Below are 18408 nucleotides of genomic sequence, written 5' to 3' on the forward strand. Positions count from 1 at the left end.
TCTGGGTCTCAGTTTTTCTCATCTGTAGGATGGGCATAATATCAATGCCTCAGAGGGACCGAGAGGATTCAATGAGCTGATACAGCTAAACAGTATCAGTATTAAAGCAATAACAGTATTAAAGCAGTGTCTGGCACACAGTTAAGGGTCACCCAGAGAGCTGTTAAAACAGATTTTTGGGCCCCATCTCCAGAGTTTCTGATTCAGTAGCTCCAGGATGGGCTCTAAGAGTTTGCATTTCTAGCAACTTCCCAAGAGATGCTGAGAACCACTAGTCTATAAGCCCCCTCATCCTGTGCCATCCAAAATTCAGTGCTGCCCAAGGAAATGCAGAAGCATGGCCAAAGGATGACATCATCTCTCATAAATGTGCTGGAATTTGGAGGGCAGGGATTGAGTCCTGCCACCAGGAAAACCCAGTGGCCCCAGTGGGCTGGGTCTGAACCTCTCTCTGGAGGTAAAATCTTGGGATGGACCCCAGAAGTGCTGGCTTGGCTGTGGAGGAGGCCCTGCGGGTTCTCTAGGAGGTTTGTGAGTTTGGGAGATAGTGAAAGGTGGGAGATGGCATTGGGAACAGGTCCTGCCAAGCACTGGTTCTGGGCAAGAACAAGGTTGAGACTTTTCTGACCCAAGACCTAGATCTTTGGTTTCTTTCAATTGAGAGTAATTTCTGACGTTATCCATTCAACAGATATTTATTGAGTTCCAATTGCATACCTGGCCCTGTGCTGGGCAGTGCTGAGCACTCAGCAGTGACCAAGACAGCCCTGGCTCCGCCCTCATAGGGTTCCCTACCTAGATGTGGAAGCAGATATGTACACAATGAATTAAATGTAGGATTATAAAATGTGATAAAGGCCCTAAACAAATCTTGGGATCAGTGACACCTAAATAGCATGGTGGGGATGGGAGAACAACTGAGACAGAGTGGGAGGGAAATTTTCCCTCATTTTGATGGGCCAAACACATACTGGGCCCTGGGTATACAGTGGGGATGGGGCAGATGTATTTCCTACTCTCTGGTGTTCACAGTCTACAGGAGACAGATATGAATCACTCTAATATAAGGTCATGTCAAATCCTAGCCAGTGCCATGAAAATGATAAAACCAAGGCACCTAACTGTGAGTGACTGGAGTGGGGGTTCTGGGGGCTATCTTGGATAAAGTAGTCAGGGAAGACCCATCTAAGAGGTGACATTTGACCAGGGACCTGAAAGTGGAGGAGGAGGCATGCAAAGATCTGAAGGAAGAGCATTCTGGTAGAGACTAGCCTGTGCAAAGGCCCTGAGGCATGAAAGACAGCTGCTCAAGTGTGGCCCATCCTGGCTGGCCCTGAATGGTGGCAAGTTTGTGTGGGAGTTTGGGAGGGGGACAGGTTGTTATTTGAGCTGAGCCCTGAATAAAGAGAAGAAGTCCCTAACATTTCCTGGCTGAAAGAGGATTTTAGATAATAATAATAATGGCTAAGTTTTATGGAGGGCCTGAAGTGGTCGGACCCTGTGCTAAGCAATTTCCCAGTGTGCTTCTAAATCCTCATGTTAATGCCTGAGATATATCAGAACTTTTTATAGAGAAGGAGGCTCAGAGAGGTTAGGCAACTTTCCCAAGGCAACACAGCCAGAAGTGACATCCGGGATTCAAACTAACATCTGTGTGACTCCACACCCCATGCTCTGAAACCATGTCTTCCAACCTCCTCATTTTATAGACAGACAATCTGAGGCCTAGAGAGGGGAAGCAATTTACCCACATCCATAAAATAATGTCTCCCAACACCTTACCCAACAGCAGCCAGCATTTATGTATCGTCTACTATTACGGCAGTTCTAAGTGCTTCCTGTATATTAAACAGCCCAACCAGACAAGCATTATTATTGTGTCCATTTTATAGATGAAGAAACCAAGGCACAAAAAGAGTTTAAGTAATGGGTTCAAAGCCACATGGCTAGCAAGGAACAGAGCCAGGATTTGAACTGAGGCAGTACAAAGCTTCAGCCACAGCTGCCCGGGCCTCAGTTTCCCCTCGCAGCCTGGGAGCTCCTTGAAGGCTCAGACAAAGTCTAACTCATCTTTGGATCCCCAGGTCATCCAGCACGGATGCCTGAGAAGGTGTTTCCAAGTTGAAGTGACTTGAAGTTGGCCCAGCCAGTGATCTGTAGCGTGTCCCTTCCTCTCTCCCAGCCTCAGTGTCCCCATCTACCAAGTGGGGATGTCTTCCCCACCCCGGTGACTTCACAGATCACATGAGATAAGCGGGGCAGGAAGACTGCTTTCCAAGGAGCAAAGGTCTGGCTGCTGGGAGCCACTCCCCGAGAGCGGAGGAGGAGGACAGGTCTGGCAGCAGGGCAGGTTGGCAACGATTCGGTGGCCAGCGGCCAGCGCAGGCAACCCTGGATGGGGCATCTGGCCCCGGTCTGCCCTCCCGTGCTGTGTGACCCCACAGGCTTGCTTGCTCCCTCTGGGCTCCCCTTGTTCTGTCTGTGGAATGATGGGAGGTTGGTTTCCATCCTCCACGGTCCCTTCCAGGGCTGAGCTTTCCTGAGGAGGTGATAAGGGGCTTGCCCAGCGTTGCTGTCATTCCCCCCTCAGGAAGTAGGGGCAAATCCCGGATACCGGCTGGGTACTGCTGGGGACTGGCATGGGATGCAGAGGGAGGTGGTTGCCTAGGAGTGAAGGATCAGCCTTCCTGGATCTTCAGACACCAGGAAGTGATCTCCCGGGGTCTAGGGTGGGCTTTAGGGAGGGGTCCACCCCCACATTTTGTTTAGAATCTTGGGCATCCATTTCTTTTCCCTGGTGATGAGACCCTTGGCTTTTCCTTAGATTCTCAACACTGCTTCATAATCCCTGGTCTAAAGGTTTTTTGGGGGAGGCATTTGAGGGTAGCCTGACCCTGGGACCCCAACATTGGGAGCTGAAGGGAGGGTAGGCCAGGAGGGAGAGATGGGGGTTAGGGTTTAACATCCCAGGGAGTCAGAGCCCAGGATTTCCCAGGATGGAGGAAGGGGGAAGGGTTCTGGGAGGGGATGGGGTTGGGGAATCTGTCTTAAAAGATGAAAGTCTTGACCACTTCCTGGACCTCACCTTTCTCTTTCTCTTCCTTCCACAGATGAATTGGGTGAGTATCACAGGGCAGTTCTGGGGGGAGGCTGGGAAATCCAAGTGCTCACAGAGAGGGATCTTGGCCTTCCTTGTTGGGGAGGAGGTCACAGTGTGACTTCTGGGACTGCTGGGGGATTTTAACAAAGTCATGTGCTCCCAGGGTACTTAGCAGTGCTTGACACTTAGTGAAGATTCAGCATATGCCAGCCGTCCTTAGCATTAGTTGCTGTTACTACAACTATTGTTCATTCCTTCGATGAGTTGTATTGAGCACCTGCTGCATGCCAGGCACTGTTCTAGGCACCGGGGATTCAGCCACGAACCAAAGTCCCTGCTCTCTTGGAACTGACACTCTAGTGGCAGAGACAGGAGGAAAAGGAATAAAGAACAAAATAATGTTAGATTGGGCTAAGGAAATAAACAGGAAGGGGCCTGGGGCAAACACATTAGATTGGGCCTTTCTGAAGAGGTGGGCTGAGACCGGAAGGATGAGCAAGAGCCAGCATGGGTTGAATGGGGGGAAGCGTGGAACAGGCAGATGGAGGAGCCAGTCCAATGCCCCGAAGAGGGCCGGGCTTGGTGGGTGCAAGCAACAGAAAAGAGACCAGAGCGTGATGAGAGGGGGCAGCGGGAGGCAAGAAGCCCAGGACAGAGGGGGCCCGTCCACAGAAGGCTCTGTGGCCAAGGTCGGGGGTGTGGGTTTTGTCTTTGTCCTGTTTTCCTGAGATGAGTGGAGTTTGGGGAGAGTTTTATATGGGGAAGGTGTTGACTTTGACTCTTAGGGAGATGGGAGCCACTGGAGGCTTCTGTTGAGACGGGCACAGGGTCTGACATCAGATCCCTCTGGCTGTGTTTGGCAGATAGACTGGAAGAGGCAAGGTGGGGAACAGAGGCAGTGGTTCAGATGGAAAGTGATGGAGGGTGGCCCAGGGAGGAGGCAGTGGGGGTAGGGAGAGGTGGCGGGAACGTAAATGTATATTTGAGGTAGAGGCAGGAGAAGTTCATGGATTGGACATAGTAGATGTGGGATCGTGAGCATCTGATAAGATGTGTGTCCTTCCAGCTTGAGCACCGTGGATGGTGGTGCTGCTTTCTGAGATGGGAACGGCTTGGGCAGAGCACCTGTTATTCTTGTTGTCATTAAATGGCGCAAGATGGAGGCAGGGGTACCTGTGACTTGGTTCTACCTTGATCCAGGTGAGAGGTGATGGAGGCATGGGTTCAGGAGCTGTTTCGGAGGCGGGTGCACAGAAGGGTGCAGGAGAAGGAGAAACCAGGCCGACCCCTGGGGTTTCGGGCTTCTAGAACTGGGGGACGCTACGCGTCTGTTTCCAAGAAGGAGGGCAGGGGCTTTTCTGTGTTCGGAGCTGACGCCCCTGCCCTTGGCCCACAAGAAATATGTCTTGAAGAAATGAACGGACGGGAAAAAGGCGAGGGCAGCACAAGTCTGGGGGTTAAAAAAAAGCCTTTTCTTTGACAATCAGCGTCATCCCTAGGTTTTGCTTCTCCCGCAGAGATCATCGACGAGTACATCAAGGAGAACGGCTTCGGCCTGGAGGGGGCGCAGCCGGGCCCGGGCGAGGGGCTGCCGCGCCTGGTGTCTCGCGGGGCGGCCTCCCTGAGCACGGTCACCCTGGGCCCCGCGGCGCCCCCGCCCCCGGCCACGCCGCCGCCCTGGGGCTGCCCCCTGGGCCGGCTGGTGCCCCCGGCTCCGGGCCCCGGGCCGCGGCCGCACCTGGTGATCACCGAGCAGCCCAAGCAGCGCGGCATGCGCTTCCGCTACGAGTGCGAGGGCCGCTCGGCCGGCAGCATCCTCGGGGAGAGCAGCACAGAGGCCAGCAAGACGCTGCCCGCCATCGAGGTGGGCACCAGGGGCGGGGGCGGCACCGGGGGCGGTGGGACTCGCGTGTCCCCCGCCCCGAAGAGTCATACGCATGTATTTCTTTATTCATGTATTTTATGGTGGTTATTATTATTGCTGTTGCTATTTTTGGAGCGGATGATACCGCTGTCACTTGGCCTTAAATTTAAAGGGCATTCAGAGAAAGGCCTTCTTCCCGGCAATTTGACAGTATTGGTCAAAATTATCATTGGTAGCCTCCTGGTTCACCAGTGAGGCCTTAAGAATCAGAATATCTGGATTCGAATCCAGTTACTGCCTTGGACAGGTTACTCGATCCCTCTGTGCCTCCTCCTCTACAAAATGGGATAATACGGACTTCCCTGGTGGTCCAGTGGTTGGGACTCCACGCTTTCACTGCTGGGGGCCCGGGTTCGATCCCTGGTTGGGGAACTAGGATCCTGCAGGCCCCCTGGCGCGGCCAAAAAAAAAATTTAAAAACTGAAGAATAATAATAACCAAGCACCTGGGGTTGTTGGGAGGAGTAAATGAGTTACTTATTCACACCAAGTACCTCGAACATGGTGAGTGATCAACTGAGATAGCTTCTAGTATTACTAGTATAATTATTATTATCATTATTACTCTTAGGCCGGGCCATTCCACTTCTAGGAACTTATCATGTAGATATGCCTGCATCTGGGTGAAAGAGGGACGTACGAGGTTCTCCCTTGCAGCCTTGTTTGTATAGAGAAGAATTGGAAGTTTCCGTGTTAATCATCAGGGGACTGGTGAAATAATACATCTACCGATTGCAGTCCTATGCAGCAGGGACAAATATATCTGTGTAAGTGTGCAAATAAATATAAATACATACAGTTAATACAGAAAACATTTTAAATGAAGCCATCCCTTAGGTACTGATGTGGAAGTATCTATCTCCAAGATATATTAATTTTGTTTAAATTGAGGTGCAGAATTTTGTGGGTATTATACAGTTGACCCTTGAACAACATGGGTTTGAACTGGGTGGGTTCGCTTAAACGGGGATCTTTTTCAACAGTAAATACGATCCCCAGTTGTTGGAACCCCCCCAGGCGGAACTGCAGAAACACGGATACTGAGGACCAGCTATAAGTTATAGGTGGATTTCCCACTGCGGGCAGGGTCGGTGCCTCAGTGCTCCCTCCCCCACTCCCCACATTGTTCAAGGTAAACTGTACTACCCTGTGTGTCAAAAAGAGGGGAAAATAAGATTTTCAATTTGTACTTGCTAGTATTTGCATACAGAAACTCTGGAAAGGAAAACAAATACAGGTGAATTCTTTTTTGGAGGCAGTGCTGAATGGATAAGGTACAGACAAGATTTTCAACTATAACCATCTTTATTTTATTTTTATTTTATTTTTGGCTGTGTTGGGTCTTCGTTGCTGCGCGGGCTTTCTCTAGTTGCAGCGAGCGGGGGCTGCTCTTCATTGCAGTGCGTGGGCTTCTCGTTGCGGTGGCTTCTCTTGTTGCGGAGCCCGGGCTCCAGTAGTTGTGGCGCTCGGGCTTAGGTGCTCCGCGGCATGTGGGATCTTCCCCGACCAGGGCTCGAACCCGTGTCCCCTGCATTGGCAGGTGGATTCTTAACCACTGTGCCACCAGGGAAGCCCTTTAGTTTGTTTTAGTTTTGAATCATATGACATGGATCAAAACGTTCAAAAATATGAAGAGTCATGTTAAATTAACATAATTTAAATTAAATTAAAATGAACAAAAGTCCCCCACTCCTGCCTCCAGGTTCCCCCCACCAACCCAGAGGTAACCATTGTTATCAATATCTCATGGAGCCTTTCAGGAGTATTTTATGATTAATGATTATACAGGCAAATATATATATACGTATATACTATCCCCCTTTTGTACATAAAGGGGAGCGTGCATGCGCTTGTGTATATAAAATGTGTGGGGTTTTTTGTTTTTTGGCCGTGCCACGCAGCTTGCGGGATCTTATTTCCCCAACCAGGGATCGAACCCAGCCCAGTGGAAACATGGAGTCCTAACCACTGGACCACCAGATTCCCTTCCAGAAGTTATTTGAGTGACACACGTGAAGGAAATAATAGATGAACCGAGTCGTTCTCTACAGCCCTGCTTGTAATAGCGGGAAACAGAAAACAACCAAAATGTCCACCAATAGGAGACTTGCACAATATATTATCCTATATCCACACGGCAGGATGAGATGGTAAAGAGAATAAGGCAGCTTCAGTCATGCTGATATGCGCTCAGCTCCAAGATATATTCCTAAGTTAAAAAAAAACACATTTTAGGGGGCTTCCCTGGTGGCGCAGTGGTTGAGAATCTGCCTGCCAATGCGGGGAACACGGGTTCGAGCCCTGGTCCGGGAGGATCCCACATGCCGCGGGGCAACTGGGCCCGTGAGCCACAACTACTGAGCCTGCGCGTCTGGAGCCTGTGCTCCACAACAAGAAAGGCCGCGATAGTGAGAGGCCCGCGCACCGCGCTGAAGAGTGGCCCCCGCTTGCCACAACTAGAGAAAGCCCTCGCACAGAAACGAAGACCCAACACAGCCAAAAATAAATAAATAAATAAATAAATAAAATAAAGAATTTAAAAAAAAAAAAAGAAAGATCTCTTTTAAAAAAAAACACATTTTAGGACTTCCCTGACGGTCCAGTGGTTAAGACTCCACGCTTCCACTGCAGGGGGCACGGGTTCGATTCCTGGTGGGGGAACTAAGATCCTGCAAGCTGTGTGGCGTGGCCAAAAAAAAAACGTTAAAAAAAAACAACAACTTCTGGAAGTGGGACGGCTGTTGCCAAATTGCCCTGCCCGGGGGGTTGCATGCATGACTGTCTCTCCCAGTGATTTCTGAGAGGCCTGGTTCCTGTGCCTTTCCAATACGGAGACTTCATGTGTTTCTGGATCTTTGCCCAAGTGTCCATGGACCCTGAATTATGTCCTCACCATCCCACCAGCCCTGGATCCCGGGCTCATCTGCTCCCTGACCTCCAGCTTTCTCCCTGGTGACCAGCTCTCAGTCTCCTCCAGATTTCCAAGACCGCCAGAGGGGTGCTGTTAAATGACACATCTGCTCGTCTCCCCTGTTCAGAATCCTCCTTTGGCTCCCTAGCACCCTCAGGAGGAAACCCAAGATCCTCTCTGGGCCTCTAAGACCTTTCATGGCCCAGCTCCTGCTGCCCATTCCCATCCAGCCCTCCTCACTCACCACCATCCAGCCACCAGCCCTTTGCCTGTGCCATTCCTCCTGGCTGGAGTGCTTTCCACCTGCAGCCTGGTCACCTCCTATTCACCCGTGAGGCCTCAGCCCACCTCAGGGACGCCATCCCTGACCCCGGCCTCAGGTCCCAGCTCCCTCGTGTGAGATCTGTTTCCCTCTCCTCTTCCTCAGTGGGATTTGTACTCAAGAGCTTTACTTGGGGGATTAGCAGAGCAACCCTGTCCTACCCCAACAAGTTTGGATTTTAGGGTCAGAAAGACTTGGGCTTTGGTCCTGGCTCTGCCATTTACCAGCTGTGTGGATTAGGGCAAGTCCAGTGCTTCCCTTGGCCTCAGTTTCCTCATCTGCAAAATGGGGATGAAGCTCCTGCCCCCTCCCCACAGGACACTGTGAGGAAACCAGGGAGATGGCCCAGCACTGGTGTGCAGGACCCCTTACTCAGACAGGTGGTTGTAGTTGTTGTTATTGGATTTGGCTCCAGGCGTCGTGGCCAGAAGTAGCATGTTAGCGGGACATTCTGGTGAAAAGAACGGTTTACTTTGAAACGTATATTCCATCACTGGCTTTTCAGGAATGGGCCACTGTGGTACGTTGAGGGGCAATTTTGTAGCCCCTCATTTATCTTTAAGCATTTTGTCTGTTTTTCCGATTTGATAAGGGATATTTTTTCAACTTTATGTCTCAACTTTTTTGGAAAAATTTTAAACCTACACAAAATAGACAAAGATAGCACAATGAACACCCGTATCCTTTTGCCACATTTGCTTTATGCCTCTCTCTTGGTTTATTTTTTTGGCCATGCTGTGAGGCTTGTGGGATCCTAGTTCCTGGACCAGGGAATGAACCCGGGCCCTCGGCAGTGAAAACACAGAGTCCTAACCACTGGACCGCCAGGGAATTCCCAATGCCTCTCTCTTTATATAGACATTTATGGAGGAAGATTTGAAAGTGAGTCAGAGATATGACATTTCACCCAAAATGTTTCAGCCTGTATCTCTCAAGAGCCATGACTTTTTTCTACGATGTAGGACCTGTCTAATCACAATGCTGTTATCACGTTCTAGAAACGTAATATTCATGCAAGAATATTATCTAAGATTAAGTCCATAGTCTAATGATCTCAGCTGACCCCAGATATCCTTTATACCTGTTTTTTTTTCTTGTCTGCTTGTTTAAAATCCAGTGCGGGATCACGTGCTGCCTTTAGTTGTCAGGTGTTGCTATGGTCTGAATGTTTGTGTCCCCCCCGCCTCCAATTCATATATTGAAACCCTAACCGGGAAGGTGATGGGGAAGGTCCCTTCCACCATGTGAGGACACAGTGACACAGTCTGCACCCAAAAGAGGCCCTCACCAGAACCCAATCGTGCTGTCGCCCTGATCTTGGGCTTCCAGCCTCCAGAACTGTCGAGAAATAAATATCTGTTGTGTATACGCCACCCAGTTCTTGGTATTTTGTCACAGCAGCCCACACAGAGGAAGACAGGTGTCTTTGGTATCTTTTGACTTGAGTTCATTCCTCGGTCTGTCTTTGCGTTTCAGGACAGGGACATTTGTGGAGGACAGGAAAGGCGTTTTGTAGAATGTCCCACATTCCGGGTTTATTGGCTGTTTCCAGATTAGATCAGGTTCTTCATTTTGGTGGGACTACCCCAGCGGTGATGCTGGGGCCCTCTAGGAGTCTCACATCATGGCCATGGGGTGGCAGTTTAATATCTGATGCTGAGTCAGAGCCCGTGGTGAAGGTGGTGTATTAGTCAGCTCGGGCTGCCATAACAAAATACCACAGACTGCGTGCCTTGAACCACAGGAATTTATTGTCCCACAGTTCTGGAGGCTGGAAGTCCAAAACCGAGCTATCGGCAGGGCTGGTTTCCTCTGAGGCCTCTCTCCTGGGCTTGCAGACGGCTGCCTTCTCGCTGTGTCCTCACTTGGTCTTTCCTCTGAGTCAGCACTGGCGTCCCTTTGTGTGTCCAAATTACCTCTTCTTATAAGGCCATGAGGAGACTGGATTAGGACCCACCCTAAGGCCTCATTAATTTACTCACCTCTTTAAAGGCTCTATCTCCAAATACAGTCACATTCTGAGGTACTGGGAGCTGGGGCTACAACATATGAATTTTGGGGGCGTGCAGTTTAGCCCATAACAGGGAGTGACCACCATTGAAAAGGTATAGCTTTCCCTTTGTAATTAGTACATTACCTGTGGGGTGATACTTTGAGGCTGTGTTTTCCCCAACTTTTTATTTCTAAGTCTTTCCAGGCAGTTATTCTAGCTTTGTGTTGGTTTTGATTTCAAAGAGTCAGAACAGTAAATGTCCAACAATAGGGGGTGACCTGACTCCGAATTTCGATTTAGTATTTTCATCCCCATCTTTTAGAGGAGGAAACTGAGGCTCAGAGAGTGTAAGTTACTTGCTCAAGGGTACACAGCAAATTCATTGTAGTAATTACTGCCATTTACTAAGTGCTCTTGTGTGCCAGGTACTTAGTACCTATTTTACGGATAAGGACGGTAAGACCAGAGAGGTTTATCACGCAGACGGCCAGTGGTAGAGCCTGGTTTGGTACCAGGTCTGACTGACTTCAAGGCCTAATGTCTATCCACAATCTCGCATGACATCTCAAAGATGAAAAGCTTTCGTGACTTCCCTGGCGGTCCAGTGGTTAAGACTCCGAGCTTCCACTGCAGGAGCCGCAGGTTCGATTCTTGGTCAGGGAGCTAAGATCCCACATGCCGCATGGTGCAGCCAAAAAAAAAGGGATGAAAAGCTTTCAGCCTTGCAGTCTTCATGACTCCTGAGGCTGTTGACTCTGAGCTTTTCAGAATCTCCTAATGTTACATCAGGGAGCTGGTTAAACTAATGGTTTTAACCCATCTGACTCACTGAAATTTGTCTACTCAATATAAATTGTCTACTCATAATCATCCCTGAAATCCATAATGCCCCAACTTTAGTATGAAGGAGAAATAAAAGGAAAATTATACAGCCTATACAAGCACATTTATTTCAGTATGTAAATGCTTGGGCACAGCCTCAGGGAAATGAAAACAAAGTAGCAGTTGCTTTGGATCTCATTAATACAGCAGCATGAATGCAGCCCGACCCAGCGTGGTGGACTTGGCTACTTAAATGCCACACATCCAGCGTGGCCATAGGTGACAGGATTTCCCAAAATGATGAACAATTGGGAATTCCCTGGCGGTCCAGTGGCACAGCAAAAAAAAAAAAAAAAAAAAAAAAAAAAAGGCCACCAAAGTGGTGAACAATTCTCAGTTCAAATGAAACCAGTCTCCTCTCAATTAACATGGTGATTGCAGTCCTTGAAAATTCAGTGTATTTGAAAGTTATGGGAAAAAATACCGTACATGTAAAACGGAAGGAGGTTCTGGGTTCCGACCATTTAAAACAGGTTTGTCACTGATGTGAATGTTGGCGGGACATTCAGAAGTCTTGCAGGACTTGTGTGGGACTGTCCTGGTATTGCAGGCTGTGTAGCACCCGCGGCCCTGTACTGCCTGCTGTGGGTCCCGATCCCAGTGTCAACCAGAATGGTCCTCAGTATCCCAGACGCCCCCTAGAGGGCTGTACTCCCTCACTGAGACGCACCTGTTCATTGTATTTTATAGGCACCGGCTTTACACATTCGGAGCAGGCTTTAGTGGTTCTCTCATGCCAGTTAGGGCCCTGTGAGTGACCCAGGAAAGCCAAGCGGCCACGTGGGTCTGAGCCCTGTCTCAAGGGGCTAGTTTCTGTCTGCTGCCCCACGTGGCTGCTGAGTAGAAGTCCAGCCCCAGTTGCCATAACTTCCCTTTTAAAAAAGAGAATCTGGAAATCTGGAATAATGTGATGTCTCATACTTTTAAAATGTAAGCTCCAGATCTTCCCCAACTTTTTTTTTTTTTAATTTTTATTTATGTATTTATTTTTGAATGTGTTGGGTCTTCGTTTCTGTGCGAGGGCTTTCTCTAGTTGTGGCAAGTGGGGGCCACTCTTCATCGCGGTGCGCGGGCCTCTCACTGTCGCGGCCTCTCTTGTTGCGGAGCACAGGCTCCAGACGCGCAGGCTCAGTAATTGTGGCTCACGGGCCCAGTTGCTCCGCGGCATGTGGGATCTTCCCAGACCAGGGCTCGAACCCGTGTCCCCTGCATTGGCAGGCAGATTCTCAACCACTGCGCCACCAGGGAAGCCCATTCCCCAACTTTTTAAAAAAATTATTTTATTGAAGTATAGTTGATTTACAATGTTGTGTTAAGCTCTGCTGTACAGCAAAGTGATTCAGTTATACATATATATATACATTCTTTTTCATGTTCTTTTCCATTATGGTTTATCACAGGGTATTGAATAGAGTTCTCTGATATACAGTGGGACCTTGTTGTTTATCCATCCTATATAAGAGATTGCATCTGCTAACCCCAGACTCCCAATCCTTCCCTCCCCTACCCCGCCCCAACTTTTTATTCTAAAAAAAAAAAATCCTTTAAATCTTTTTTTTTCTAGGTTTTTTGTTTGTTTGTTTCATTGAGGTATAACTGATATACAAACAATGCATGTATTTAATGTACACATTTTGATGAGTTTAGATGAAAAATATTTTAATCTCCAGAAAAATTAAAAGAAGAGTACAATACGTACCTGTGTACCCTTCACCTATATGTACCAGTTGACATTTTGCCCCATTTGCTATATCTGTCACTCTCTCTCCATACACACAACACACACATACACGCATGCACAGTGCTCACACACACACACAAATACACATTGTGTTTTTTGCGGACCCATTTGCAGATGAGTTGTAAATATCATGTTATTTCACCTCTACATACTTCAATGGGCATCTCCTAAAAATAAGCTCCTGCATGTCTAGGACACTCATTACCATCCCTAGGAAAATTAATAATATTCTATAATATCATCTAATATACAGTCCATACTTAAATTTCCCAATTGTCCCCCAAATGTGTGTTTTATAATTGTTCCCCCCCCAATCCAGGATCCAATCAAGGATCCTATGTTGCATTTGGTTATCGTGTCTCTGTAGCCTCTCTCCTTTTTTTTTATGTTTTTTTTGAAATTTAGTTATATTTGATCAAATCTTAAGTGCATAGCTCTAGGAATTTTGACATATATATATATACACTGTGTAACTACCAGCCAGGTCAAAATACATTTTTTGTTCTCTTTTAACCCAAAATATGACACCCGTCTCTTTATTGTCTTTCATGACACTAATATGTCTGACCAGATGACCACAATTTGGGCTCTTCTGATGTTTCCTCCTGATTAGATTCCCGTGATGCACTTCTGAAGGGGCTGTCATAGAAGTGACGTGTTCTTCCCAGTACATCCCATCAGGGGATGCCTGTGTTACTTTGGCCCCATAGTGGTGATGCTGATCTTGATCACATGGTTAAGGTGGTGTCTACCAGGTCTCTCCACAATTAGTATGTTATCTGTGGGCTGTACTTGGAGACCTTGCGTGCATGCAGTTTTTTTAAAGTCGAGTGGCGAAAGAAAGCACATCTGTGGGGCAGCTCTCACGTTATGAGGCCCCCAGGTTGGAAGCCTCCAGTTTAGGATCCCGGAGGCGTCTTCAGCAAACATTCCTCCATCGTCGGGGGACAGGGGAGGGGCGGGGAGCTACCAAAGGAGGCTCGGATGGGTGCAGGTGTCTGCAAAGGGACCCCAAGAGCACCTGTCTTCCTGCAGCTCCGGGATTGTGGAGGGCTGCGGGAGGTGGAGGTGACCGCGTGCCTGGTGTGGAAGGACTGGCCTCACCGCGTTCACCCTCACAGCCTCGTGGGGAAAGACTGCACGGACGGCGTCTGCAGGGTGCGGCTCCGGCCTCATGTCAGCCCCCGGCACAGGTACCTGAGCCCTCACCCCTCACCCTTGGTCACGGAGATTTTGAGGGGCTGAGGATCACCCCGGAAAACCTTAAGAGCAGGGACAGCTTAGCCAGACTCTCCCCACTGCATCTCCTAGATGGGGAAACCGAGGCCTGGGGGCCGTGGAGGGTCTTACCTAGGCCTGGAACCCTGCCGCACACGCATTCACACGCATTATATTTATCCCCATTTTGTAGAGGAGGAAACTGAGGCTCAGAGAGGCGAAGGAGCCCAGATAGCCAATGGCAGAGCTGGAATTTGACTGCAGACCTGACTTAGCTGCAAGTCCCATTCTTTCTTTCGCTTTATAATTTATATGTTTTTAATTTAAAAATTTAAAGGTTAAAAAAAAAAATTTAAAGGTTCAGAAAGGGTGTGCAATGAAAAATAAATTTCCTTCCATCTTTGGTCCTCTGGCCACCAGTGCCCCTTTCTGGAGGCAGCTAAAGATATGCTATGCATATATATTTTTTTCCTTCCCTTATGAATGGTAGCAGACATTTGCACCTTGTTTTTATGTTCCAGTACATCTTAGAGATAATTCCTGTCAGTACATTTAGAGCTGTCCTATCCTTTTTATTGACTGCATAGTATTCCAATGTATGGATGCACACAATTAATTAAGTCCCTATCAATGGGCACCCACAATGGTTCCAATCTCTTGTTGCTCTATAACTAACTGTGCTTCAGTGAACAGCTTCACATATATACTCTTTCTTCTGCAGGATGAATTCCTAAAAATGAAATTGCTGGCCCCAAGTCTGTGCATTTATACTTTTAGTGATTTATAAACTTAGTGAAAATGTCAGCTCCATGAAAGCAGGGATTTTATCTCTTTTGTTCCCTGCTGTATCCCCCAGTGCCTAGCACGGTCCCTGGCACACAGTAGGTGCTCAGGAAATATTGGTAGAATGAATGAATACTGCCATGTTGTCCTCCAATATGTGATTGCTGGGGCAATTTACAGTCCCACCAGCAATGGATGAGAGTGCCTGATTCTCCACAATATCACCAGCAGAGGGTATTGTCAGACGTTTTGATCTCTGCTGTTTTGATGAGTTTTTAAAAAAATTGGCATCACATTGCTGTTTAATTTGCAGTTTTCTTATTATAAGTGAGGTCAACAGGTGCTTTCCTGTGGTAAAGATAAGTTCTCTCAAGAATTCTCCACACCCCTGAAGGGTTTGAACCCCAGTCCCCTCCCAATGCTGGGACCCCTGGGCCTGGGGGGCTTTAGCCTCTGAGACTGTGAGCCCCGAGACAGCATCTACCAGAGCCGTCCTGTGGGTTAGGGCTACACCTGCCCCCTCAGGATTACCTCCCTTCCCCCCTTCCCCCCGACTCAGCTTTAACAACCTGGGCATCCAGTGTGTGAGGAAGAAGGAGATCGAGGCCGCCATTGAGCGGAAGATTCAGCTGGGCATCGACCCCTACAATGGTGAGTCCCCACGCCTAGCCTCAGCATTCCGTCCTCCCAGACCCCTCGCCCCCTCTGCCACCCCTGTCCCCTCGCCTTCTCCAGTATCCCCCATCGCCACAGCCCCATCCCTTCCCTGTCCCCTGTCCCCCAACCAGGGTCTCCACCCCCCACACTCAGCCTTCCCATATCTCTCCCACAGCTGGGTCCCTGAAGAACCATCAGGAGGTGGACATGAATGTCGTGAGGATTTGCTTCCAGGCCTCATACAGGGACCAGCAAGGACAGATGCGCCGGATGGACCCTGTGCTCTCTGAGCCCGTCTACGACAAGAGTGAGTCGAGGGTGCTGTTCCATTTGGATTGTCTTTGGCTGCGGGTACCAGAAAGCCCCACATACAATGGCATGAACAAACAGGGAGTTCTTTTTTTTTTCTCAGTTATTAAGGCTGTTCCTATTGCTTCAGCTGCTCAGCTATATCTGGGTGCTGGTTCAGCAGCTCTGTGATTCTCTTGGGCTTTCCCTCATGGTCATGAACTGGCTGCCATAGCTCCAGACATCATGTCTGTGTTCAAGGCATGATGGGCAGTGACACCCTGTGTGGTGTGCAGGCTGTACACTGCCCAATTCTAGGGGTCAGCATTTACTAGGTAGCCTCTGGGAATGGGGCTTTCTGGTGTTGCAGAATGCACAACCAGTACAACTATACTAGGCAGCCCTTGAGAAGAGGCAGCATGAGTAATAATCTCTCTCTCTTTCATAGAGAAAATAATATATTCCTCAGAATCACCCTGGTAGACATTTCCTTATGTCTCATTAGCCAGAACTTGGTCCCACGGCCACCCTTAGTTGCAAGGGAATCTGAGAAAGCAAGTATTTAGGTTTTTCATCCTCTATAGAGGGGTACAGGTATGGAAGAGGAGATTGGGAATGGCTGTTAGATTTTAGCCAGCCTACAGTGACTGCCACAAGCATCAAAATGGGCAGGGATATTAATTCAATCAGGACTTTTATGGGTGCAAGAGATAGAATCCCAACTCAAATAAGGAAGAAAAGAAGAATTTGTTCCATTAACTAAAAATATCCAGAGGTAGCACAGTGCTTCAGGTCTGGCTGCATCCAGGTTATCAGAGATGTCATTAGGGATCTCTTTCCATCTCTCAGCCATGCTTCCTTTATGTTAAGAGTCACTCTTGGCAGGGCTCTCCCATGCAGGGGCAAAATAACTGTACGCAGCTCTGGTCTTACATCCTACCAGCATGGCACTTCTCCCCTGCTCCCAAAGAGAGATTCTCTTACTCAGTATTTTTGCTCAGAGTCCCAGGGCTGTCTCTCATTGGCCTAGTTTTAGTCATGTCCTCCTCTCTGACTAATCAGCTGCAGCCAGAAGGAGGCGATACTCTGACTTGCCAGGTCTAGGGCAAATGATCACTGCTGAGCTGGGAGTGGGCTCCGCCCTACCCAATCCCCATGACTGAGGTGGGGGGTGGTTCCTTAAAGGAAAACTGGGGGGGGGCTGTTAACAGAAGAAGGGCCAGGACTGCTAGACTGGCAAAACAACATGTGTCCACTACAAGTTTCAGGCCATTAGCCCTCATCTAAGGCTCATCCCTGACTCCTGACCCCACCAACCCTGAGGTCTGAGGGTCTCCCTTTTGGGCAGACACTCACCGGACCTCAGCATGGAGGACTCATGATCGTCCATTAACCCCTTCTGCCTGGGCATCTTCTTTTTCCACCTGGACCACAGGTTCCAGAAGGGTCAGGCACCCTGGCTTCTCCATTTCCCACCTCTCCACACCCCAGGGTGGGCACCCATGGGGTACCTGGTAAGGGTTTGATGACTGAATTCTCGTTTTTTCTGTGTGCCTCTTCCTCTCCTCTTTCCCAGAGTCCACAAACACGTCAGAGCTGCGGATTTGCCGAATCAACAAGGAGAGCGGGCCGTGCACGGGTGGCGAGGAGCTCTACCTGCTGTGCGACAAGGTGCAGAAAGGTGAGGGGCCTGGGGCAGCGAGTGGGCGGAGTGGGGTCTGCCGGCAGGGGCAGCTGGGGAGCCCGTAGGATGAGAGGGTGAAGAAGAGCCAGTTAACCAGGGGAGCCGAGTAGAAGGGTCCAGAGCTTTGGTTTTGGAGTCAGAGAGAAACAGCCAATTGATTCATTCACTCACTGAGTCACTCACTCACCTGCTCACTCATTCATGAACAAAGAAGGAGGCACAAACAAACAAACAGTGCTGGCCTGCGCTGGGTACCTGGCAGGCCTTGCCATCATGAGCTCCGGGGGACTCTGGTATTAAAATCGTGGAGTTGCATAAATAAATGCTTTAGGACAGTTGGATCAGGGCTACGAATGGAGAAAATGGACAGTGTTTCCACATGATTCACATCTGTTCAAATGTCAAAACCCTTTTTCAAATAGGGTTTTTGGGTGTTTTTGTTGGTTTTTAAAAAAATTTTTTGGCCCGCGCCCCCTGCATTGGAAGGGTGGAGCCTTAACCATTGGACCAATTAAAAATAGGGTTTTTTGAAAAGAAAAAACAACCCAGGATTGCCTGGGGGGAGAGCTTTCTCTTTTTTCTTTTTTTTAGTATTTATTTATTTATTTGGCTGCGCTGGGTCTTAGTTGCGGCACGTGGGATCTTCGTTGCTGCATGCGGGATCTTTTTTTTTTTTTTTTTTTAATTGCACATTTTTTTTAAAAAATTTTATTTATTTTTGGCTGCCTTGGGTCTCCATTGCTGCGCGTGGGCTTCCTCTAGTTGTGGCGAGTGGGGGCTACTCTTCATTGCGGTGCCCACGGGCTTCTCATTGCGGTGGCTTCTCTTGTTGTAGAGCACAAGCTCTAGGCACGCAGGCTTCCGTAGTTGCAGCACGCGGGCTCAGTAGTTGTGTCTCGCGGGCTC

At 48.8% G+C, this 18408-nt stretch overlaps 1 protein-coding gene across 5 annotated transcripts in view; it reads left to right on the forward strand.

Moving 5' to 3' along the window:
* Positions 1-18408, forward strand: part of RELB (RELB proto-oncogene, NF-kB subunit) — a 29126-nt gene that overhangs the window by 1653 nt on the left and 9065 nt on the right. For 4 of the 5 annotated variants that reach the window (XM_082367053.1, XM_082367056.1, XM_082367055.1 and 1 more), the window contains 5 exons: positions 4618-4964; positions 13908-14065; positions 15433-15524; positions 15706-15837; positions 17395-17499. In XM_082367053.1, the coding sequence (XP_082223179.1) occupies positions 4618-4964; positions 13908-14065; positions 15433-15524; positions 15706-15837; positions 17395-17499 (834 nt within the window). Of the gene's footprint in view, positions 1-4599; positions 4965-13907; positions 14066-15432; positions 15525-15705; positions 15838-17394; positions 17500-18408 lie in introns of all 5 variants that reach the window. The other variant, XM_082367057.1, reaches the window with a different exon arrangement.

Source organism: Balaenoptera borealis (genome assembly GCF_965194805.1).
Source record: "Balaenoptera borealis genome assembly, chromosome: 19".
Lineage (NCBI taxonomy): Eukaryota > Metazoa > Chordata > Mammalia > Artiodactyla > Balaenopteridae > Balaenoptera > Balaenoptera borealis.